This window comes from Rissa tridactyla, chromosome 6 (genome assembly GCF_028500815.1).
Source record: "Rissa tridactyla isolate bRisTri1 chromosome 6, bRisTri1.patW.cur.20221130, whole genome shotgun sequence".
NCBI lineage: Eukaryota > Metazoa > Chordata > Aves > Charadriiformes > Laridae > Rissa > Rissa tridactyla.
In genome coordinates this window covers 51,578,263-51,592,127 of record NC_071471.1, presented here as the reverse complement: position 1 = coordinate 51,592,127, position 13,865 = coordinate 51,578,263, and the positions used below count along the sequence as shown (strand labels likewise).

At 57.3% G+C, this 13,865-nt stretch overlaps 1 protein-coding gene across 10 annotated transcripts in view; it reads left to right on the top strand.

The window, feature by feature from the left end:
• The first annotated feature begins 684 nt into the window (after nt 1-684).
• PAX2 (paired box 2) overlaps nt 685-13,865 on the top strand; it is a 96,899-nt gene continuing 83,718 nt past the window's right edge. For 9 of the 10 annotated variants that reach the window (XM_054205825.1, XM_054205820.1, XM_054205828.1 and 6 more), the window contains exons 1-2: nt 735-810; nt 13,303-13,413. In XM_054205825.1, the coding sequence (XP_054061800.1) occupies nt 786-810; nt 13,303-13,413 (136 nt within the window). In that variant the 5' untranslated portion in view covers nt 735-785. Of the gene's footprint in view, nt 811-13,302; nt 13,414-13,865 lie in introns of all 10 variants that reach the window. The other variant, XM_054205822.1, reaches the window with a different exon arrangement.

Here is a 13,865-nt window from a genome sequence, read left to right as displayed (position 1 = left end):
ACTTCACAGGACTGCCTTCCGCCGCCTCCAAAGTAAACGGCGGAGTCCCCGGCCCCGTCCCCCGCCACCCCACCTGGACGCTGCCCGGTCCCTGTGCTGAGCGCTGCCAGTCCTCGGGTGGGCTGTGCCACGGCACGGATCCCCCCTCCGGCCCCGGCGCGCTCCCCCTGCTCCCCCCGCAGCCAGACCCCACCGCCTCCCTTTTCAAGTTGGAGGAAGTTCCTCCTCTGTCCCGCGTCCCCCTCTCCCTGCCAGCCCCTCTCCGAGCACATTTTTATGGTAATAAGACAACAAATTAATCTGCTGTTGCAACAAGACCTCCCTACAGGTAGCCAGTTTGCGGGAGGGGGGCAAGGGGAAGTAGATTCAAAGTCCAGGCGCTGTCTCCCCCCGCAGGACCCCCCCCCAGCCCCTCTCCTCCCCGGCTGCACAGCCCTGCTACACTGGAGCAGGTGAGTCCCTCTCCACTTTTATAAGCAGCAGCGCTGTATTTGCTTTGATTGTTATTTATTTTCCCCTCCTTTTAGCCTGTCCCGGCTCAGTAGAGCGGCGTTTCTTTCTCTGTGGCTGGCTATTTTTTTTTTTTTTTGGTGGTGGTGCTCTGGTGTGTGTGTGTGTGTGTTGTTATCTAAACCGTTTAGTTTTGGGTGGTTGCGCCTAGATCTCGAAAGTCAGCGGGGGAAAGCAAGACACCCAAGCGGGGAGGAGAGAAGCGAAGAAAAGGCCGCGGCGGATCTACTGGTTTGCAGCCGTCCCGGGGAGACGGGCCATTAGGCAGAGGAGCCATGGCTCAAAGCTCAGGGAGAGCAGGTAAGGGGGGGGGGGGGGGGGGGATGGGGGCGCTGAATATTCAGCAGGGAGGGATGAGACCGTCACCCCCAACTCCCTCCTTTGGCAGGAGGCAGCCTGCCTCTGCTCTCTTCCACACACACCCTCCTTGCCTCGCTAGATTCCCCTCTCGCACTTGCCATCTCACCTGCTAAATGCCCCCCTTTTCCTAATGGGTGCCCGCTCCAGCCACCCCCATCGAAGGGCTGGGTTCCCACCGTGTTTACCGTGAGAGCTTCGCAAGGACGCGCAGCGGAGTCTCCAGAGGAGAGCCAGAGCCGGGCTGAGCTCCGTCCCCTCCCGCCCGGCCTGGCCCGGCCCGGCCGCTCTGCCTCGCCGCCCCCCCGGCGCCCGGGCCGGCCGTGGAAGCTCCCGCCACCCGTTCTAAGCCCCCGGCCTATTTTACACTCCGGTTTTGGCTATTTGCCCCAGTCCCGGAGTTTCCTCCCGTCCGTAGAAAGTTCAGGGCATCCCCTAAACTCTTTCCCCACCGACTCTCTCCCCCACACCCCGTGAAACTTTCCTCGCTGTGGTGGCTCTTTTGCTTCTGGACCTGCGCTCCCCCCGCCTCGGGGCTCTCCGGCAGCCCCAGCGCCTCGCCGGTCTCTGCGGGGCCGGGGCGCGAAGCAGCTGCGCCCCGGGAGCGGGGCTGCGGGGGCCGGGCCGGGGGCCGCGGGGCTGGCTCTGCGGCGTCCCCCCTCCCTCCCTATCCGAAACCTGCCCCGCCGACGGACGGGTCTCCGGATCGCCCCCCCCCCCGCCTTTCCCCGTCGTCAATTTTATGATTTGCAAACAAAGCTTCAAACAAACCCCGCCAGAGAGGAGAGGTTTTCCCCGGCGCTGCCGCTCGCGGTAAAAGCACGATTACGCGGTTTGGTTCCTTCAAATTACGTATATAAACGGAGCTTTTAATTTAGGGATTTTTTTTTTGCGGGGGGGGGGGGCGGGAAGGACAGAAACCTAAATGGAGGTTTAAAATGCAGACCTCGCCGGCTGTCAGCCCGGAGCCGCGCTGCTGCCCCGGCTGGCGGCCGTTTGCCGAAGGGGCGGCTCGGGAAGAAAGGCTCCGGCGGGCGCTGGGAACCGGGGCTCGCAGCTCCCGTTTTCTTTTGTCGTTTCTGGTGGAGTCGCAGGGTGAAACAACCCCCATCTAGAGAGTGATTCAAGTGCACAAACAGAGAGACACATACGGGAGGCAAACAAAAACACCCGCCCTTCAGAGAACCGCATCTCTTTTCTGTCGACAGATTTCCCATATATAAATGTTTGTGCATCACGTCGGTAAATCTTAATATTAAATACGTTGTATATGTGTATATATATGCATGCATATACACATACACGTGCGAACATATATTTTCATAATCGAATCAATTAAATCTATTATATATGTTGTATATCATATATAAATATGACAAAGATTCACCAAAACGTAAAGGAAAAATATAAAGGCAACGAAAAAGGCCTCCTAAAAGAAAAGGCCACAGCGGCTTTTTTTCGCTGTTCTGCACCGAAAATCCTCTAAGTCGAAACTGAAAAAAACCTTCAGAAAGTTTGCAACCCCCTCTGTTCCTTTTCCCTTCTGTGTTTTTAAAGGATCTGCCGAAGTCCCTTTGCATCTGAGGTTTAAATAGGGAGATCAATAGAAAACAGTTGTAATGATCTAATTAATTATGGCAAAATTAAAAGCGAGTAGAAAATCAATCTCTGATGGTGTTGAAGATGGAATTAAATTGATAGTCCATCTGTTCACCTCCTAGACCGTATAAATATGCAACCCAAGGACGGAGCTAATGGGATCAAGCTGCCTGGGAGACTCTCTCTCAATCTCTCTCTCTTATTTTTACTTCTTTCCTTCCCGAAGTTCAGCCCCGCAAACCCAGCCTGCCCGTGCTCCCACTCGCAGCCCCGTGTTCACCCAGCGTTACTCCGCTCGCTGGAGACACGCAAAAGACGTTTGTGCCGAGCAACTCAAACCGACAACAGCAGCCCACAAACCTGAGGGTAAAAAGCCGTATGGTTGTGGGGGGTAAAAAACAGGGGAGCTGAGGAGACAGCGTTCAGTGACAGCGTGTTCCCTATCGTGCTGTTTTTAAATCAAACGGACAGGCTTGATGATGATGATGATGATGGCTATGGAGTAGTTTGAGGATGCTCTCCCTCCCTCCCTCTAAGCGTCTTTTTTCACATCGGTCGGGGTTTCAGAAAAGTCATCCGTTTCTTTAGTCGGATTTCTACAAAATACCGTGTGTGCGCTGGCAGGGAGAGGCGACACATTGAATTAGTTTTGTTTGTCAGGTTTTTTTGACCCTGTGAAGCTCTAAGAGCAGAGACCCAACGGGAGGACCCCGGTGCCGCCCTGTCCCACGTCCCCGCCCGTCCCCGCCGGGCCAGCCTGCGCCGGGCTCTCCTCGGGCTCCCCGCGGCCACCCGCCTGCCCGCCGCCGGGGGATGCTTCCCAACTACTAGCGGCGCTTAAAAAGAAAGGAGAATCGGTGTCATCGCTAAATTAGACAGAGAGGACGGAATTCATATATTTGCCCGTTAAAAAAAAAAAGTAATAAAGAAATACCCTTTTCCCCCCCGTTTCCCCGCTGATTTGTAGGTGTGGAGCGCACGCTAACCGCAGAGCGAGCGAGGACGGGCTGTCAGGCTGGAGGAGTTTCCCACCATCCCGGCCCCTGTTTAATTGTGAAAAATGAAAGCTGGGTGCTGCGGGTCCGTTGGAAAACAAGCGAACAAAACGATGATGTTTATTGCCCGGGTTAGAGCTGCGTGGGGTGGGACGGAGTGCGGAGGGGTGTTGTTGGTGGTGTCGTTTAAAGAAGTGAAGCCTAAATATAAATCAACTAAGACCGGTCCCAGGCCCGGCTCTAACGGCGTGTGCACACCCCCGCCGCGTCTCTGGTGAGTGTGTGGGGGCGAAAAAACCGACGGTGCCTCATCAGGTTGTGCTACCTTAGCTCTGCCGGACTCCGATGCCGACGGGGAGAGTCCCGCCGGCTTCGCCCGCCGCCCCCAGCGCAGGGCCGGGCCGCCGGGGCTGGAGCCGGTCCCGGAGCCCAGCGCAGGGCCGGAGGAGGGGGGGGAATGGGGGGGCGGGCAGGCCGGGCGCTGCCTGCGGGGACTTCCCTGCCAAAGTTTGCCTTCCCCTCACACTTCCCCATCCGGCCAGAAAGAGTGCCCGGGGGGGGAGCAGCCCGCAGCACCAATCGGATTTATTAATTGATGTATTGAAAAGAAGGATTGATTGACATCTCCTAATGGAAATTACAGCCCCGCTTTCCTGCTGAACGCTGCCCTCCCGGCTATCCCTTCATAAAGAAACCCTTGAGGCGAAAGGTAGATTTTCATTTAAAGTGCCCCCGTCCTCAATTTCACAGATTAGATACATTTTAAACACAGACACACATATTGCAAATTAGAAGCTAATTTAATTATAAATCAAAACTGGGCATAAATCTGCACTCACCACAAAGGATCCATTTAGCAGAATGCAACAACCTCCCCTAACCCTGGAAAACTGCCTTGCAGAAATAACACTGTATATACATTGCCAAAGTTATGGATTGTGCACAGTTCAAAGAGATCCACGGGAGATATTTTTCCCCCACGCTGGGGGAGGGGTAAAGCCCCGTGTGTCAGAAATTAGCCGATCACATGGTGACAATTTCTCTTTCTCCTAGAGAAAGGAATTCTCCGATAAATAAAAGTTTGCATAGATGTAGAAGGTTGTAATTCTGAACTTACAGGCTGGGAGGGAGTCGGAAGCGGCAGATTTTTGAAGTCCAGCAGGTCAGGATCAACAAACGCGCTCATACACGCGCACACACACACGCACACACGCACCCACGGAGCCGGGGTTCGTATTGATTGGTGACGTTTGGTTTGCAAACCTCAGAGAGGAGAGGAAGAAGGGAAGGGATCAGGGTGCAAGAGAGGAGAAGGCAAGACAGGCAGCTCGGAAAAGCGCTCCGCGGCTCGGAAGAGCTCCCTCGCTCCCTCCCTCCGTCCCTCCATCCCAGGTCCGCTCGTGCTCACTCCTCTGCCGCGCCGCTCTCCCTCGCCCGCACAGTTGCTCCCTGACTCCTTCCCTCTCCCGAGCCTGCCCGGCTGAGGCAGCCAGGGGAGCTGGAGGGGAGATTTGGTGTCTGCTCACAGTTCAGTCCTTCCCCGCCCCTTCCACCTTGCAGCTCCCCTTTATAAGTTAAAATTCTCCTTTTCTCTCCTTCTCTTCCTCCACCACGCTTAAAGACCCCCCTTCTTTCAGCCCCTCCGTTTCCTCGCATACTCCTGCCTCTGCCTCTCGCTCTGTGCCTTTCTCCTCAGATGCACTAAACTCCGAGGCCATTAACAGCTGATGTTAAAGAGGAATGACTCTTCCTGCCACTGTTTTTAATTAGGCGCCGAACTTGGGCTTTCGCGGCTCCCAGCCAGGGGAAGGGAAGGAGAGAGCCCCCCTGTGCGAAGGGGACAGGCGGAGAGAGAACTGAAATAGCCCGGTTTCCCGGCTTTCCCAGAAAGAGGGGAGGGGGAGAGAAAGTTTCCCCACCAACTTACGACCAGTTTCTCCTAAAAGCCCCGCAGACCCCCGCCTTCCCACCCCCCCTCCCCCGCCGATTCAAGCACTGCTTGGCAAGCAGGACCCCCCACGCCCGGCCGGGCAAGCCCCATCCCTCACCTGCGGCTCTCGCACCGGGCGGAGGGGCCGCGCCAGGTCCTTTGTTGGTGCGTTTCCAGCCTTTGTTTAGCAGTGGAAACGAGCCTGCCTTCCCCGACCCAGCTCCCGGCGCATCCCCCCGGACCGGAGAGCCGTCCGTGGCGGAGGGAAGCGGGGACAGAGGCAGGGCTCGCAACGGGGCTTGGGAAACGCTGCCAGAAACGCGAGCGGGGCAACTTTCTCTGGGGAGGTTGGATTTGTGTGTGTATAGAAGTTGTCCGGGCTCAGCTTGGCTGGGAAGGAAAAGAAGACGGGACGCGTAGAGGGAAAGGAAGAAAGACGGAGAGAGGGAAAGAAGAGAAAGGGGGAGAAAGAGGGAGAGAGAGAGAAAGAAAGAGAGAGAAAGAAAAGAGAGAAAGAAAAGAGGGAGAAGAGAGGAGACGGAAAGAAAGAGGGAAAGAAACAGGGGAAGGGGAAGAGCAGAGGGAGAGAGGAGCGAAAGAAGGAAAGAAAGAAGAAATAAAGTCTCGAGGCATATCTATCACTTTCTAATGCATGTGCGGAGAAGTCTGCTCCCAACTTCCCCCGCCGGCCCTGCGGAGGGAGTGGAGCGCAGCGGCCGCCCCTCTCCCCGGCAGGTCTCTTTGTGCGATCATTTTTGGAGATGTGAATCCCAGGCAGTCATTACCACACTTTGGCCCCTCTGACTGCTGGAATTACCCTTTCCGGGGACTTTAATGGGCAAGACATAGGGTTTTTCGCTGATCCGCAGCAGTTTTCGCTCCCTCCCCGTTTTTATGGGTGTATTATAGTTAGGGGTTATATAAATGTTTTTGCGTGTGATAACTGTAAATCCTAACATTTGCAAATGGCCCGGAGGCAAACTAACCTTGGACGGGCAGAGAGAGGGAGGGAGGGAGGGTCTCCCATTACTGCTGATTAAAAGGAGACTTTAATAAGCGTCTAATTCACTCATCGGGAGTTTTATGGAGAAATTAGAGGAGGACAAAAAAAAGACATCTCTAGCGTGGGGGAAGGAGGCAGCAGAGGGGGCTCCTACGCCTCTACCCCAGCAGCAGCCCAGGGCAAAGGGAAGAGGCAGCTGGGCCTCGCCAGTGCCACGGCCTCCATCACGCCAGGAGGGTTCACATCTGGGCCAGCTCCTTTGGGTCAGAGGAGCAGCACGGACCGCCCCCCTCCTATGCCCTCATCCCCCACCCCCTCTCCGCCGCTCCGGGGCTGAGAAATGAGCAGGCAGAGGAGCGGAGGGGCTCCGGTACCGGGGGACAGACAAAAGGAGAGAAATGTGGCAGGGGTTTTGTGGGGAGGGGGAGATGCCGGCCGACGGAGGCCGCCTCGCTGGGAGCCAGGTCCGGGGACCCCGCTTGCAGCGAAGGCTCCCCCAGCCCGGGGCCGGTGCGGGTCTCAGGGGCAAGGGATGGACCGAGGCCCAAGGCCGGCGCCGGGAGCCGTGTGCCCGCTCCCTGCCTACCTGCTTGGGGAGGGAGGGGGCAGGCTCGGGCGGTCTGCGCCGAGGCTGTCCCCGTCCCCATATGTCTGTGGCCCGGGAGGCTTGGAGACTCGCCCCAGCTCCGGCCGGCCCGGTGCGCTAAGAGGCGGCTTTGTTGCAGAAGTGTCTCTTCACATTGTTGGCTTTTCCCCCCCTTCTTTCTTTCTTTTCCTTTTTTTTTTTTTTTTTTTTTTTTTTTTTCCCCTCAATGAGGCTGTAAAAGGTCTCCGGCTTGTCTCGTTTTTGTGGCAAACGCTCTCTTGTAAAGAGGAGAGGTTAAAGTGTCGGTGACTGAATAAAGAGCAGCACACGTGGGCTATTACCATTCAGGGCAAACAAATGCAGAGAAGGGAAAAGCCAGCAGCAGGCAGGGCGCGGGGGGAGCGCGGCCCCCCCGGCGCACACACACGCACCCGCCCCGCTGGCAGGGCCCGTCCGCCGGCCTCCTCCCGGCCCCGGCGTCCCCCAGACATGCAACCCACCCATGGCTCACAAAAGAGCGAGAGAAAGAGAGAGGGGGAGACATGAGGGGGTCTTAGATGGGAAAAAAAAAGAAAGTAGCTTTAGGGGAAATGTGCTGTGGAGTGTGAAATTGCAGCCCGTGGTGCTCCATATTGTACCAGAAGCTCTCCAAAAACTCATCCTCCAACGTGACCAGAGGTGCTTAGAGGGGGAGAGAGTGAGGCAGAGGGGGAGAGGGGCTCGGAGACACAGGGGGAGGGGAAGGAAGGAAGGATGGGGGTCCTTTATTCTTTTCGCGCTCCCTTTTTATTAATTGTTCGTCTAAAACCTAACTTTGTGTTTATTTGTTAAACTCGGCCACCGAGAGCAATCTCGGGTCTCCCGGGCAGAGTGGCTGGGGGGGGGCGGGCGGCAGGGCCCCGTCTGCCTCCCCTCACCCTGCCCGGCCCGGGGAGAATCTCCCAGGCAGCTTTGATCCTGCTCCCACATCTCCACGCTGCTGTCCAGCACCACGGCCGTGCCCCATCGCCCTCTCCGCCCCCTCTTCCCCCCGGGGAAGATCAGACCCCCATCACCCCTACAGCGAAGGTGTGATTCCTAGTCTGGACACCCCTTTCCCATGGCTGTGGAGAGGCAGTGGGATGTCTCCTCAGGCCAGAAATCACTCTGTCTTCAGACAAAGCACCCCAAAAGTCGCCCAGGAAGATGTTCGCAAAGCGCTCCCTTCCTTGAAGACCCCTCTCACACTCATACACACGCTGACTTAAACGCTCACATCCCCGGCCTTTTTTTTTTTTTTTTTTTTTTATCGTTTCACAGCCAGGAATTTCGCCGCCGACTTTCCCACGCGAGATTAAATTAGTTGTGGCATGTCAGAAAAATACATATAGATGGTCAACGCTGATTTATCCTGTAAATTCGTAAAAATGAGGCTGGGGAGTATTAAGGGCAGAGCTAAACCACCTCCAAACCACCATTTCGGCTGAAAGCGCTCGCACCCTTGGCAAAGGGAAGAAGCCGGGCGGTGTGTTGAGTCGAGGAGTTAGCGGCATCTCGAGGTGGGATAAATACAAAACTTCTGCCCCCGCAGCACGCCGTCCTGCCAGCCATAGGGCGCGTTTAACTGGTTCCCAGTGTAGTCAGCGACAGACAACCCGTAAAAAAATGGGAGCCAGCGCGGGCGCAAGTCCTGGCTCTGGAGACAAGGAGGATGGCAGACAGAACAGTTTTGCTCCAGGCCTGACTTCTCCGAGGGGCTCCCCCCGCCGCCCGGCCCCCATTGTTCCCGGGCCGAGCGCCCTTCCCCGGCGGGCGGCAGAGGAGAGGAGGCAAAGGCCGAGAGCAGCGGTTGTTTAACCCGCTTCCCAGGGACAAGGCGAGCCCGGCAAGTTGGCGAAGCCAGGGCAGCACGGGAGAAATAAAAACACTTGGGAAGGGAGCTGACAGGGCCCTCGCCGTTATGTATATTGGGGCCGGGGGTGGGAAATGGGATCAATGGAGAAGATTTCGGCTTGATCAGCTGGAGAAAGCCGACTAATGAAGCAGATCGAAAGATAGCTATCGCCGCAACTCCCCCCAAAAGTTTATTTTTCTTGAAATTTCCGCAGAGAGGCGGTCGCCTCTTTTGAAGTGTAAATGTTTGCAGCTTGGGAGGGGTGGTTAGCGAAGAAGAGGGAGATCCTCAGATCCTCTTTGAGAAACAGAAATAAAAGATGGGGGGGGGAAGAAAAAGAAAAGAAAGGAAAAGAAAGGGAAAAGAAAGGAAAGGAAAAAGAAAAGAAAGGAAAAGAAAGGAAAAGAAAAAAGAAAGGAAAAGAAAGGAAAAGAAAGGAAAAGAAAGGAAAAGAAAGGAAAAGAAAAGAAAAGAAAAGAAAAGAAAAGAAAAGAAAAGAAAAGAAAAGAAAAGAAAAGAAAAGAAAAGAAAAGAAAAGAAAAGAAAAGAAAAGAAAAGAAAAGAAAAGAAAAGAAAAGAAAAGAAAAGCACCCTGCTTGCTTTCCCCTTCCCCCACCACACATACCACAATATCACCTGGTGCCCCTTCCCACACCACACTTCCTGGAAGAATTGCTTTGTCAACATTTAAATCCACCAAACAATTTCTGTCTGACCAGATAAAAAATACCGGCCTGTCCCCGCGGCCCCGGGCACGGCCGTGTGCCCTGCGGGACCGAGACCACGGGCCTCCTCCCACTCCCACGGCTATGCACGCATCTCCTCAACCTATTCCCACTTCACCAGCCCCGAGTGCTTTCTTTTCTTTTCTTTTCTTTTCTTTTCTTTTCTTTTCTTTTCTTTTCTTTTCTTTTCTTTTCTTTTCTTTTCTTTTCTTTTCTTTTCCTTTCTTTTCTTTTCCTTTCTTTTCTTTTCCTTTCCTTTCTTTTCCCTTTCCTTTCCTTTCCTTTCCTTTCCTTTCCTTTCCTTTCCTTTCCTTTCCTTTCCTTTCCTTTTTCTTTTTTCTTTTTCCTTCCTCTCCTCTCCTCTCCTCTCCTCTCCTCTCCTCTCCTCTCCTCTCCTCTCCTCTCCTCTCCTCTCCTCTCCTCTCCTCTCCTCTCCTCTCCTCTCCTCTCCTCTCCCCTTTTTCCTTTCCTTTCCCTTACTGAGAAAGCGGTCTTGTTTTACCAGGCTCGGGGCTCCCCCGTTTACAGAGGTTAGCTCCGCGCCGTGGGACTGAAGCGTCGTTTCGCAGAGCGCTCACGTTGTGCATTTCTCGAGTCTCTTATTCCTGCCTTTCTCATTACTGAGACGGGGAAACAGCAATAGGGAGTGAAGAAAGTACGGCAAAATACATTCTCAGGAGGAGCTTTGGGGTCCGCCGGCTCCCCCCACCCCGGCCCACCACCAAGCTGTTTTCACCGTACAATCAACAGTTACGAAGGCACAGAGCATCTCTGAGAGAGACAGAATGAACTCCCCAAGTGCTAATGACTGCACAGGGTGGGAGGCGATGAGGAAGTTCCCGGAAAGCAGAGGCCCTGGGGATGGGGCGGTTAGGCGAGGCAGATACAGCCCCGGAGAATGTACTCTTCCACCCGGCATTGCTGGGGGCTCCCACCCTCGCCTCCCAGCCTTCGGCTTGGCTGTCGGCCCGAGGGGCGCGGGGCGACCGGGGCTGCTTGGGGCGGCAGGGAGGGGGGAGCTGCTGGAAGACGAGAAGCGTCCTAGACCGCTCGGCGGAGGGGAGTAATGAAAGGGCCGTTTGCAGCCGCAGGCAGCGCGGGGGCAGCGGGGTGGCGGAAGGGGTTAACGGCAGCGGCGATCGCCGCGCTCCCAGCCCCGCCGCGAACACGAGTTGTTGTTGTTGGCGGGACTTGATAACCACCGGCCCCGCCGCCCCGCCGGCAGGTGGATGCGCGGCCCCGGGAATGGGGATGGCGATGGCGGGGCTCCGGGGATGGGGATCCGGAGCCCCGTGTTGCGGATGGAGGGGCCCCGGTGCCGGCCCGCGCCCGCCGCCGCCCCTTGCCCGCCGCGCCGCCAAGCCGACCGGAGGGCGCCATCTAGAGGCCGCGGCGGGTCACGCCGCCACCGCCGCCCCGCACCTGCGCCCGGCCGCCCCCTCCGCCCCTCTGCCCCTCCGCGGGGGCGGCCCCGCCGCCGGCCCGGGCCCGCATGCCGGTGGGAGCGGCTGATAAAGGGAGCCCGCGGGTGGGCAAGGGGCGCCGCGGACGCGGGTGGGCGACCTGCGGTGAGGTGGGCAGCCCCGGGCCGGCGGCGGTGCTGCCCGCGGAGCGCAGCGGCCGCTCGCAAACTTGGCGTCCGTCAGGAGTTGCCCGCCCCGGGTGGGGCGGAGAAGCGCTTTCTGCAGCCGAGCGGCAGCGAACGCCGCTCCCGAGCGCGCAGCGGAGACACCCCCGCTCCTGTGGAACACGCACCCTGCGCGGGGGGCTGGCGGGGCCGGCAGTGGGGTTCAGGCTGTGCCCCCCGCGCAGTGCACACCGGGGAGCTGAGCGCTGTCTCGCTTTGCAGTTAATCGTCGGTGATGTAAAAAAAAAAAAAAAAAATTTTTTTTTTTTCCCCAAATCATCCTTTTTGCACACAAGGGAAAGAGAGAGGGGAGGGCGGGGGGGAGAGAAAGATAAAACATCAGCTGAAGTGCCAAAATGATTTATGAGACTGTGGAAAATATTTCATAAGGATGTCTCAGAGATTCTTTTCTTAAACCAGTTAGAAAACAAAGGGGCTGTTTCGTGACAGATAAGCAGAGGGATGGGGAAGGGTGAAGGAGAAAAAGAAGAGGAGAAGAAAGTACATTTCAGGTGATGATAAACTCGCAGACTGAAAATCAAAACTGAGCTCACAGCAATTACTACCCTGCCTTTTTACCCCTCGTTATTACCCGAAGAAGCCGTCTCCCCCTTGCTCTCTGTTGCTCTGCTAGGTCAAAGCCACGTCTATTTTAGCCGTAGACTTACCCCACTCTAGCGTTAAAAAAAAAAAAAAAAAAAAAAAAGAAAAGAAAAGAAAAAAGCAGCAGAGATGTGTAAAGTGGGAGGTTGGATTTGCTGTTATTTTCCCAAATGTGTGTGAGGGGAAACTTTGCAATGACTGAAATGGGCCTAACCTACTGGTTTAAAGAGCTTGCAAGAAGCTCTTTTTCTTTTTTCTCTCTCTTTTGCTCTCTCTCTTTCTCTCTTCCTCTCGGTCTCTCTAGCTTCTGTTTATTTTTCGTTTCTTTTTTATGTCCTTCTCTCTCGATCTCTCTCTCCTCTCTCTGTCTCTCCTCTTTTCCCTTTCCTTTCTCTCCCTCCCTCACCTTTCTTTCTCTCCCCGTCCATCTCCCACTCTCCAAGCCGCACACCGCGGAAGCCTTGACGTGTATCGAATCCCCCCCTCCCGTTACACCCCGAGTAAAGTCTCCGGTGAAAAAGAGCGGGGCGTGAGAAGGGAGACGAAACTACCACGCCGCGTGTGCGTGCGTGTGCGCGCCTGTGTTAAATACGGGAGTTACAGATCCAGAGCCGCAAGTGACAACAAAGCGGGGCTCGGGTCCCTTCCCGCCGGCCGGCCCGGGGCGCCGCCGCCCCGCACACGCGTGGCCCGGGGCGCTGGGAGCGCAGGGCCGGGGCTCCCCCGCCGCCGGGTCCCGCAGGCGGCGGCCCCCCCGCGCCGAGCGCCGGCGGCCCGGCCCTCCTCTCTCCTCTCCCCTCTCCTCTCCTCTCCTGGCCGCGCTCGGCTCGGCGCGCTGGCGAATCAGAGAGTGTCGGAATCTATTGCCTTTGTCTGACAAGTCATCCATCTCCGGGGAGGCGGGCGGGGGGCTGAAGGCGCTGCGGCTTTTAGAGAGACACACACCGGGAGCGGAGGCTCCAGTCTCCGGCCCCGGCTCCTCGCAAGCACTTCCCACCTCGGGCGAAAGTCCGCCGGGCGCCGGATCCTCCGCCCGGCCGAGAGGAGGGGGCGCGCCCGCCCGCCGCTCGCAGCTTTCCCGGGGATTGCTACTCCGCTTTGAACTTAAATGAACTAGCCCCGGACCGCGGGAGGAGGAGGAGGAGGGAGAGCCGCGTCCTCCTGCGCCTTCTGCCGCCCGGCCGCCGGCCGCACCTTGCTCCGGCACCCCCTCCCCGCCGCCGGGGATGCTCTGAGCCCTCCCAGCCATGACACCCACCTGCCCCCCGGCGTCGCCAGCCCCTCGCTCCCACGGACTCTGCTGACTCCGCCGGCCCCGCCGCCCCGGCCCCCCAGAGCCGGCGCAGCCCTCCCGCCCCCCGGAAAGTACTTTGCTCCCCGCTCCGCCGGGCAGGGGGGCCAGCGCACCCCGCCGCTCCCCTCCTCTCCTCTCCTTGTGTGTTTTTTTGTTTTGTTTTGTTTTGGTTTTTTTTTTTATTTTTTTTCTCCCCTAAGTCTTGAAGTTGAGTTTTAGAGGCGACACGGCGGCTTCAGCCGATTTCTTCCCCTTCCTTTGCCTCCCCATGGATATGCACTGCAAGGCAGACCCCTTCTCAGCAATGCACCGTGAGTACTGGAGCCCGGCTCCTTCCGCTGCTCTCCCTCTCTCTCATCCCTCCATTCCTCCTTTCCCAACCATTCCTCCTCACCTGATCCTCCTCCAGGTCCATCCTTTCACCGCCAGCCGCTCCTCCCCTGGCCAAACCCGGGCTCAGAGTGGCGTTCGTAAGGCAGGACGGGCACCGCCAGCCCCAGCGGCAGAGCGGGGGTCCCGGGCAGCCCCGGGCCCGGGGGAGCAGGGCTCCGTGCCGGCGGCGGGGCGGGGGCCAGGACCCCCAGCCCGGGGGGCAGGGGGCTGTGTGCGACTGTGCCCGGGCTGCGAGCCGTCCGTGTGCCAAAGAAAACACCCCCCCGAACCAGATCTTACCTCCGCAGAGGCACTTTCCTCATCGCCCCGCAAACAACGCGAGTTTATTCCGACTCGTGTCAGCCCCCAGGCTGGTCCCTGTCCCTGCCCC